A 10,719-nucleotide genomic window follows, 5' to 3' on the forward strand; every position below is an offset into this window, starting at 1 on the left:
CCGAACGCGGGGTCTCTTAGGTCCAGGTGACCACGTCTTTCGGAGGATGGGGGAAGGCGCGCTCGGAAAAAGCGGGGGCGGGGCGCGCGGGGGGCTCTTAGGGATTTGGAGCCCCGGCCCCAGCCCCGGCGGCCTCGGGGGGGTGTGTGTCGGGGCTGGGTGACGCGGGCGCGCCGGGGCACCCCGACCTCGGGTGCCGGCTGTCAGCCGCGGGCCGCCCACGCGCTCCGCTCCTCGCCCCCCGCAGCGCCGTGGTGCGCGCGGCGCCCCGCCGAGGTGCAGGGCGGAGCTAGGCTGGGACTGGCTGGGGGCCGCCCCGCCCGGCGCCCGGGCCTCGGTGCCGGCCCCCGGGGAGGAGTTATGATAATTTCCTTCTCATTAAGGCGCCCGGGTCCCCCGGCTATTGCCGGGACGCACAGTGCGGGCGCGGCTCCCCGGGTCCCCGGCAGCGGCTGGTCCACGCGCGGCGCCAGCATCTCCGCTCGCAGAGCCGCCGATGCGCGTCCGGTGACCGCGACAGCGAGGCCCTCGCGTGGCGGGGGCGGCGGCAGGCGCCTGGCCACCGTGACCCCCATTTTGGATTTACCGCTCGGGGGGTGGGGGGAGCCTGGATTTAACTGGCGGCTGTTTTGGGGGACGCCGGACGCCATGTTGTGGAAAATAACCGATAATGTCAAGTATGAAGAGGACTGCGAGGTGAGCTGGGCGCAGGGGCGCAGCCTGGCCCCGCCCGAGGGCAGCCCGGGAGGCGGGGGCCCCGGGTCCGGACGGAGGCGCGGGGGCCGCCTGCGGGCTCCCGCCTGCGCCCCGCGAGGGGACGGGGTCCCCCGCTCCGGACGCCCCCCGGCTCCTCGGGGCCCCTTCCTGAATCCGGCCTTCCCCTGACCCTCCACCCTCGGGAGCAGGGCCTGGAAGAGGCCGGCAGATGCACCCGCCAGGCTTACCGGTCGGTTCCTCGCGAAGCAAAGCAGCTCCTTCCCCTGTTCTCGGAAGGGCGCCCCGTCTGCAAGCCTCAGACGTGGCTTTTACGCACGATGTCTCCGTCCAAAGGGGTCGGACGCGGCGACCTGCCGGCGACACCTTTGCGGTGTCCTCCGAGGCGGGCTTGTCACCTGCCCCGCTAAGTCCTAGGGGAAGCCAGAAAAAAAAAAAAGAAAGAAAAAAACCCCCGAAGTTTGGCTTTTAGGAGAAGTGGGGGCTGGGGAGCGCCGGCGGGGGGGCCCCCCGAGGCCAGACGGGGCCGCAAGCGCCCGGAGTGCTCCAGCCAGTCGGACAGGTTGAGCTAGAGTTTCGGAGTGGGAGGGAGGGAGGCGGCGAGCGGGAAGAGGAAGACGCGGGCGGCGGGAGGCGTGCGCCGGGGCGCGGGCGGAGCGGGGCCGGGGCCGGGGCCGGGGCCGGGGCCGGGGGGCGCGGGAGCTCCGGGGGCTGCCCTGCCGGCCGGCCGGGCGGGCACTTCCGCTAGGGGGCGACGGTGCCATGTGGCTCCCGGTTCCCTGCTACCCTTGTGACCCCCTGGAACCCGGGGAGACCGGTCTTTTAAGAATTAAGTCGGACAGGCCTTGGGGCTCGGGACGCGCGCAGGCAAGGCTGCCCGGTAGTCGGGGTCCTCCATCCCCGCCCCCACCCCCACCCCGGGACCCCGACTGGCGGGGACGCGCGCGGGCCGCGGCCGGGCAGGGCGGCCTCCCTCGCGGTCTCTCCGGGTCGGGACGCAGCCAGCAGGGAGGGCGGCCCAGGCCGCGGCGCGCGCCTTCTTCCCACGTTGCTCGGGCGGCGCCGGGCGGCGGGCCTGCTGGGGAGCGTCGCTCGCCCGGAGGTCTTTGTCCTGAGGGCGTGGAAGGGGAGGGTCCCTGGGGCGTGGAAGATGCGCACTTCCCGCTTTGTGCGCTTTATCCGCGCTTGCGGCGGCGCCGCGGCCTTTCGTCTGGCGCCACCATGTGCGGGCTGGTGAGCGAGCGGCCTCCGCCCCGAGGTCACCGCCTGCCGATCTCCTCGCCCGCCCCGGACCTGGGCTCGGCCTGGCCCAAGGCCTGGGGTTCGGACTTGGCGCTTCGGGCCGCCTCGGGCATCGCAGGGCCCCGGCCTTCGCCGCCGGCCGTGGAGGACGCGTTCCCCCAGGTTCTTCGAAGTCTCTTTGCTTCCTCCGTTGACTCGCGGTTTGCAGCGAACCCCCCCGGGGCGCTTTGTCCCCGGGAGCCCTGCGGCCGGAGGGCAGGCCCCGCGGGCTGGGTCCCGGCCGGTGCGGTGGGTCGTCCCCTCACCCCCGGGGGCGCACGGCCCAGCGCAGCCCCTGCGGCCACTTCGCTGTAGCGGGGTTTCGTACTAGCGGGGGTCTCTGCCTCTCTCTCCCAGGATCGCCACGACGCGAGCAGCAATGGGAACCCGCGCCTCCCCCACCTCTCCTCCGCCGGGCAGCACCTCTACAGCCCCGCGCCACCCCTCTCCCATACTGGAGTCGCCGAATACCAGCCCCCGCCCTACTTTCCACCGCCCTACCAGCAGCTGGCCTACTCGCAGTCGGCCGACCCCTACTCGCACCTGGGCGAAGCTTACGCCGCTGCCATCAACCCCCTGCACCAGCCGGCGCCCACCGGCAGCCAGCAGCAGGCCTGGCCGGGCCGCCAGGGCCAGGAGGGGGCTGGCCTGCCCTCGCACCACGGGCGCCCCGCCGGCCTGCTCCCCCACCTCTCCGGGCTGGAGGGTGGTGCCATGAGTGCCCGCAGGGATGCCTACCGCCGCTCCGACCTGCTGTTGCCCCACGCGCACGCCCTGGATGCCGCGGGCCTGGCCGAGAACCTGGGACTCCACGACATGGCTCACCAGATGGAGGAGGTGCAGGTGAGCGGCGCCTGGGCTCTTGCCCCTCCTGCCCGGACCTGGTCGCCCCCTAGCTTCTCCTACCCCTCGCCCAGGCTCCCCGAACTCAAGGGAGACTTTGTCTTTTCTTCCCTAGAATGTTGACGACCAGCACTTGCTCCTGCACGACCAGACTGTTATTCGCAAAGGTACGTAGTGAGAGCAAACTTTTCTCCTCCCCGGGCCTCACATAACCCGGTGAAGTGAGGGCATGTGGCGGCTGGCTTGGGACATTGGTGGTGGGGAAGTGACTGACCCCGGCTGGAGAAAGGTAGGTTTTGGGGAGTAGGAAGAGATCTTTTTTTCTGAACTAAATGAGAAAGGATGATGGTAAAAAAAAAACTCTTTAAGAACTGTCACAAGAGATTAATTGGGATTTGTTACTCCAGATAATTCTCTCCGGGAATATGATCCTTTGACTTGGATGGTGTTTACAGTGTTAGTCTTCCAGAGTGAGAACGCGGTGATTTAATTTTGGGGAAGAAAAAAACACACCCTTGCCTTAGTTGGGTGGTCGATTGGGTGACAGTTGTTGAATGAACGGATGTGATTCTGTTTCCCGTTTCAAATATGCATATGGTGAAGATCCTTAATTCTGACATGCTGGAAAAGGTTTTGAAACTGTTCCGGCCTACCAAATAATAATACAGCGGAGAAAGGATCAGGGTGGGATAATCTGCCAGAGGTCGGGTTTATGCAGGGTAGTGGGGGAGGGGATTAGAAAATGGGATCACTTGGTGAGTGTCTGATGAAATTAAGTTGCAACTGACCGGATTACCGGTGGAGCTGTTCTGGAAATCAAGTAGTTTTAGATAAAAGGTAGTTAGGGTGGGTCGTCCGCCACTAGGAAACTAAACTGCTTGAAATCAATTGGGAAATGGATTTTGAAGAAAAACTCAGAAAGTAAACTGGATTTCCCAGGAAGCTTGTAACAGAACAGGTTCGTTTGTATTTTGTAATTTACCGTGATCAGTTGCACTGAAAGGTTTCGGCAAAGGATCTGAATGTGTCCCGTGATTTTGGTTGTTCCGTTGTTGAGTGAGGAAGAAAAAAAAAAAAAGCCCATTTATTTAGGATTGAAGCAGTCTTTCGAAAACAAATGTTCTAATTAAACAGATTTTAACAGTGGCTCGAAAATGAAAACCCTCCATGCTTGGGGTCGTGACTAATTAGCTCTGCAAGGTGTTAACTTGTGAATTTCAGATTCGATTATCTTTGAAGAATATGACTTAAAAAAAATCTGCTTGCAATTTACATAGCCCAACATGCAGCGTTCTTTGCTTACAGAGCTCTTGGGGCTTCGGTGAGTGGTTTGGAAAGATCCCTTTTTCCTAAACGCAGCTCTCTGTGATTGCCACTTTTGCTCTTCATTCGCAGGTCCTATTTCAATGACCAAGAACCCCCTGAGTCTCCCTTGTCAGAAGGAACTGGTGGGGGCTGTGATGAATCCCAGCGAGGTCTTCTGCTCCGTCCCTGGAAGATTGTCCCTCCTCAGCTCTACGTCTAAATACAAAGTGACAGTCGCTGAGGTCCAGAGGCGATTGTCCCCGCCTGAGTGCTTAAATGCCTCATTACTGGGAGGTGTTCTCAGAAGGTACATGGGGACACACTCCGGCCACGGTGGTTGGGTGGTGGAAGGTGAATAACATAAAAACCCCTGGAGGTATTTTTAACATTTATGTAACTTTTATACTTAACACTGAATTCTAATCGGCTTAGAGTTTTAGTACATTCCTTCTGTTTTAGAAAGTGCCAGATGTAGAAGGAAGTGCTAAAACAGCGCTCACAAATTATCATTTGCTTAGAATTTGGTTGTGTGTAGGGTGGTGGCATCCCTATTAGGGGTAGAGGAGCTCCTTGGGTTTTGTTCCCTGAGGGAGTTTTTTTGGGGAGGGGCTATTAGCTACAGTTTTTTTTTTTTTTTAAGTGAAAATATATCTGCCCCAGAACAATTTGCAATGTTATATGACGGGGGGGTGGGGTGGGGTGGGGTGGGGAGAAAGGTGTTGGTGATGTTAAGATTTCTGAACTTTCCAGGCATTAATCACAGGACTCCCTGTATCACTTGATTATGATCCACATCATGTAGATTTGATAGCAGTACTTTAGGACTGTAGGATTTTAAGAGGGTGCTTTCTTGAGAAGAGCTAAAGTTCACTTTCTTTTGCTCAGAGCCAAATCTAAAAATGGAGGCCGGTCCTTGCGGGAGAAGTTGGACAAAATTGGGTTGAATCTCCCAGCCGGGAGGCGGAAAGCTGCTCATGTCACCCTCCTGACGTCCTTAGTAGAAGGTCAGTGGAGTTTTGCTTTTGTTTTATGGTGTTTTTATTTGTTTGTGCCATGTCGTTTGTGTCGTTACTGCTTTCCCCGAAGAAAAGCTTAAAAGAAAATGGCTCTGGCTCTGTCACAAATAGACGTGAGGTTGAGTTGTCCTGAGCTCATTGTCATGAATCACAGTAATTTTATCAAATGAGTTAACATTTAAACATCCGACTGCTTAAGTATCCTGTTCTGGGTTCTCCAGAAAAATCATTGTTAAAAAAGAAACTGGTTTCCCTAACCTAAGAACCCCTACTGTTAGGGTGTTGGGACGTTTCCTCGAAGTAAACGGATTTTTGAAAGATGCATGGATCAGCTCCTACACCTTTAAAAAAACTGGTTCTGCTTTGGTGGGAAGAGGCACCATTTCTAGCTTGGGTCGCCGGGGGATCTATCAGGATTGTGGTCAGTAAAGAGAAAAGCCCTTGTGGACGGTGGGAAGAAGCCAATTCACAAGCCCTTTGTTCATTTCCCGCATGGAGGAAAAAAAAATTAGTGGGGCCCCTCTCCCCCGTCCTAAAATAGTAGGATGTAACATTTTGGTTTACTGAATGGGCCTGTACCCCCAATCTGGAAGGGAGCCAAGAATGCAATTACAGCCTTTAAAAATAAGTGGGGGCGGGGAGGGGGGTGTCAGGGAAAAGTGAAATAATTTTTTTTTTCAAAAACCAGTTCATTGTTGCTGGGCCCGGGGAAATGGGAGTGGGACACGGAGAGGCTTACCCTGAAGCCTGGAGCAGCCCCTCGCCCAATCAGCGGGGCGCTGGGCTCTCTTCGGGCCCCCAGGGGAGCCAATGGGGGGTGGTCGCCTGGTGGCCAGGCCATCTTTTGAACACTTTCTGTCCCCGGTCTAATGGTGCTCCTGCGTGCTGAAAGAGACTTGGCAAAGTCCTCCTCTACCTTTTTACGAGTGTCTTTGGGGGTCAGGGCGAGGAGAAAGGAGCTGCCTGTTAGCTGCCTGTTGGAGCACAGCTGCCCCGCATGGAGAATGGTGGGTTCTGCGTGCGTGGCGCATAAATGTGGCTCCTCGAGGTTTTCTTTCTTTCTGGCCGGGGCTTGAGGTGCTTGAATAAGAAAGTGTGTGTCAGAACAATGGTTCTCAGATTCTGATTTAGTTGTAAGGCTGGGAGGCAAGTGGAGGGGAGGTGGGGGGGGCGGGGGTGCCACTATCTGGGTTTCTGGAAAGCTCCTGCCAGCCTTGGCACCGTGGAGCCAGGACCGGGCATCTCGGGCGGGGATGAGTCCCGTTGGTTTTTCTCTCCCTCTGTGATCCATCCCCCAGTGATTTGGACAAAAGAGGGTGGGTAGTCCAGATTTGGGAGTTGTACTCGAACATTTCTAGTGGAAACGCAGCCCTGCCTTTCTTTGTGAAAAGAAACCTCGCAGGGACTTGCCTACTTCAGCAACGGGGCACTCTAGTTTTAAAAAGAAGGTTCTCCATCAAAGACTTTGTCACGTCTTTCAAAAAATTTTTTATTTATTTTTTAATGAGACAGAGAGAGAGTGGCAGAGACATAGGCAGAGGGAGAAACAGGCTTCCTGCTGGGAGGGGTGGGGCAGAGAGCCCGATGTGGGACTCAATCCCAGGACCCCCGGATCACAACCTGAGCCAAAGGCAGACGCTCAACCACTGAGGTACCCAGGTGCCCCGTCACAGTTTCTTAAAGAAGTGACCATGTGGCTTTTGTCCAGTGTGCTCGACTTTAAAATTTTCCCTACTTCTCCACAATGATAGCTTGTGTTATTGAGAAGAAGCATGAGTGTGTCTCAAGGATCTAATTTTGAGGGTCCAAGGCTGGTTAGCATTATTCCAGGGCACTGAAAATTTTTGGTCTCCCCCCATCCCCCCAAACACACTGGGTGTTTTCCTCTGTGCCTTGTCCCATAGGACCAAAACCACTGAAATACCTGGGAAGTTAGTTTTATTTGCCCACTGGATTGTTTTTCCTGTGTGTGATTTCATTTTATTTATTTACTTTTTAAAAAGATTTTATTTGAGAGAAGGAGCCAGGGAGCAGGGCCAGAGAGAGGGAGAAGCAGACCCCTTGCTGAGCGGGGAGCCGGATGTGGGTTTGATCTCATTCTGGGCGGGCCTCCGAGATCATGAGCTGAGCTTGAAGGCAGGCTCCTAACCTACTGAGCCACCCACATGTCCTGTATGTGATTTCATTTTAAAATGCCAAGTCACTAGTGGACCATCCGGGTTAGAAAAGGAGGAAAGAGAGGTTTACCGGGGTGGGGTGGCCACAGACCTCCTCTAAACCTGCTGCCACTGCTGATTATCCTAGGTGAAGCTGTTCATTTGGCTCGGGATTTTGCATATGTCTGTGAAGCAGAATTTCCTAGTAAACCAGTGGCTGAATATCTCACGAGACCTCATCTTGGAGGGCGGAATGAGATGACCTCTAGGAAGAACATGCTGTTGGCTGCACAGTGAGTATCCAGACTTGGCTTTTTTTTTTTTTTTTTAATTTTATTTATTTATTTATGAGAGACACAGAAAGAGGAAGAGAGGGAGAAGCAGGCTCCATACAGGGAGCCCAAAGCGGGACTCGAACCCGGGTCCCCAGGATCACACCCTGGGCCGAAGGCGGCGCTAAACCGCTGAGCCACCCAGGCTGCCCCCAGACTTGACTTTGATGGCTGGGTGCTCTGATCTTGAACTTGATGGTGGAGGTGGGGGATGCCCTGTACAGCCCCTGCTTCTCAAGAAAGAAATGCTCAGTAAGCAAAGGTGTTCAGCTAAAGGAACTGGCAAGGGGGGCTTTCTTTGAATATATTGCTCAGTAATGAGTGTTTTTGGAGCTGCTCAGTTATTTGGCTAAAAATAGTTAAACTACCCTTTCAGTCACCGTGTTTCCTGATCTTACAGGAATGTGTTGAGAACAATTTTGTTTTGTCACATCCAGTCAAGATTGGGTACCTTCTGCCTCCTAATAACAAGACCTTCTTATTGTTGTTTTTTTAAATGTAACGATCCGGTTGGATTTGTGGGCAAACTGTCTCCAACCGGACTTAATGCAGCTGCAGGATTTCTCAGTAAATTGGTTTTAAAATTATGGTCAACGAGGCAGAGGTAGTCCAGTTAGGAAAAGTAGCAAAAGGATGCAGAGTGAACTGGCTGGTAGAAACAGTGACTTTCAGGGAGCTGGGGCTTCTCAGGGTTCTTGAAGAAATTGGTGTCTGGGTCCCCAGGCTGTCCCCAAAATAAATGGCTGTGCATTGTAACCGCCTGGACCCACCTCTAGCACTAGTCCTGGTGACCTTGGCCCTTTGGGGTTAATCCTGTTATCTTTTCTAATTGCTCTGAGGATTAAAGAAGATAGTGCTTGCAAAGAGTTTAGCTCAGGGCCTAGCACATAATAGGTGCTAAGTGCAGCAGTTGCTTTGGCGTGTGCAGGCCTGGGGTTCTGATTGCCTCCTGGGTGGCAGCCTCGGGGTGATTTGGCTTTGTCCTCTTTACCTGTCAAGAGCTAGACTGAGCTCACAGATATGTGTGTTGACTGTCCTCACAGGCAGGTGTGTAAAGAATTCACAGACCTTCTCAATCAAGACCGAACCCCCAACGGGAACAACCGGCCCACCCCGGTCTTGGAGACGAACATACAGAACTGCTTGTCTCATTTCAGCCTGATTACCCACGGGTTTGGCAGCCAGGCCATCTGTGCCGCTGTGTCTGCTGTGCAGAACTACATAAAAGAAGCCCTGATAGTCATAGACAAATCCTATATGAATCCTGGAGACCAGAGTCCAGCTGATTCCAGCAAAACCCTGGAGAAAATGGAGAAGCACAGAAAATGAAGTACGGGCGTGAGGCCGAGGGCTGAAGAGTGTCGAAGGAAATGGACTCCACAGTCATTCTCCACCCGGACAGACTGGGAACCCCTTTTGCCGGGGGACAGTTTGTTACCCGCCTTCCCATTAAAAAGGCCTCCACCCGTTTCTGGATCTTTTACGTGCCCTCCTGGATTCCTTAGTGTTACTTCTCTAGCGCTGAAGTGTGTGTGTCTCCTTAAGTCTGGACAAGTTATCGGAAGGTGACAAGTACTGGTTCTTTATTCATTAAGCTTATTTTATTCTTTTGAACCCCATTCTTTTCTCTGAAAGTGGTGCTACAAGTTTTAGAACCTTTTAAATAAATTCCCTGGGCTCACGAGAAAACCCACACACGTAGCTGTTGAAATGTCACATTGATGCGATTCAGATCAACAGTAACTTTGCAGTGTTAAGGTGATGGCTGGCTTTTTGTCTCCACTAAATATTTATCTAAAAATATTTATCTGGCTTCTTCAGACACCAAATCCTACAGAGATGGTAGGAAGCAAAGATTCTCTCCACTTAGCAACTAGTTTAATAGGAGGTATTTGACACGCTTTTAAACCCCTTGTTGAAAGGGGGCTTTTGAGTTTTACGAAACTTGTAGAAATGAAGCCTGCTGAGGATTTCGTGTTTTCTCTCTCTTTTTTTTTTTTAATTGAGAGTTAACTCATGGATGGAGAGACTGAAATGTCCTGTTCCTTTAAGGTACTGAAGCTTTATTTGCATAATTTATTTCACATCTTGGTATTTCGAGTAAACTTGAAAAGGGGAGGCATAAAGGGTTTTTTTTTTTGTTCGTTGTTCTTTTGTTTTTGCTGCCCATCCCGTAGGAGGCTCTGTGTGTTGAGAAACAGTGCGTCGAGTGTACAGGTTTTATTTATGCATAATTTAATGGGGTCTGTAAATATGGGTGCACTTCTTATGACTTTTTTGACAAATGGGATTCAATTTTAATATTGACTTTTAAAGGTGATGGGGTAATCTGAAACACTTCTTTAGGTTTTATTCCTCTGTACACAGGGTATGACAAAATTAAGAGGATCCTGAGTTGGTTCTTAACGCCGCCGATGACTATTTAAATGACAAACCTCTGGTCATGAAGCAGTAATGTTGTGTCACGTCCCCCCATCATGCAGGACCGGCAGACGGGGGTGGGGTGGCGTGTGCTGTACCTGTGTGGGGGTGAAATGGAGGCTTGGAAATGGCTGTAAATGGTCCCCGAGTAATTGTGTCTACGATGCCTGTATAATAAAAAAGTATTCTTCATAGAAGCTGCGAAAGTCGGGTTACAACTTGGTTTTTTTTTTTTTTTTAAAGTCCTTAGGACGGTGGGATAGTGGGGAGAACTAAATTAAGGTTTGGCTTCAGCTTAGATCGTGGGACTGAGCGGGCAAGGTGGGTGCCAGGGGGAAGCCAGAAGTTTCATTTTGTCCCTTGTGAGACCGCTCCCCTGCACTGGGCCTTGCACTCCCGGGGGGACCCTCAGCTTCTTGCAGTCCCCCCAACTCTGGCCGCTGGGGCTGTCAGGACCGGTTCTTCTAAGAGAGAGGGTCCATGGTTTGGGAGTAACCTCTCTTGCGTAAAGCTTTACCCTCTTGAGAAACACTACGTGGCCAGCTTGCCACCGCAGCATTTTGAGAATGGAAACGAGGTGTGATGGTAGGTAGTCCTCGGGCAGACATTTCGTCAGGAGGAGTTTTGCATTCAGTCAGATGCAAGCTTTGC

The 10,719-nt window shown here is 53.7% G+C and overlaps 1 protein-coding gene across 2 annotated transcripts; it reads left to right on the plus strand.

Annotated features, from left to right (window-relative positions):
* Window positions 1–407: 407 nt before the first annotated feature.
* TFAP2C (transcription factor AP-2 gamma) lies at window positions 408–10,265 on the plus strand. Of its 2 annotated transcripts, none has more exons than XM_077873656.1 (7): window positions 408–696; window positions 2,353–2,838; window positions 2,954–3,005; window positions 4,234–4,450; window positions 5,029–5,147; window positions 7,464–7,608; window positions 8,691–10,265. In XM_077873656.1, exons 1-7 carry the CDS (start codon window positions 649–651, stop codon window positions 8,974–8,976), a joined length of 1,353 nt encoding a protein of 450 aa, XP_077729782.1. In that variant the 5' UTR covers window positions 408–648; the 3' UTR covers window positions 8,977–10,265. The 2 variants fall into 2 exon arrangements, with proteins under 2 accessions (XP_077729782.1, XP_077729783.1); XM_077873657.1 differs by lacking the exon at window positions 408–696 and adding an exon at window positions 1,734–2,118.
* The last annotated feature ends 454 nt before the right edge of the window (window positions 10,266–10,719 follow it).

Source organism: Canis aureus, chromosome 26 (assembly GCF_053574225.1).
Source record: "Canis aureus isolate CA01 chromosome 26, VMU_Caureus_v.1.0, whole genome shotgun sequence".
In the NCBI taxonomy this organism is placed as follows: Eukaryota; Metazoa; Chordata; class Mammalia; order Carnivora; family Canidae; genus Canis; species Canis aureus.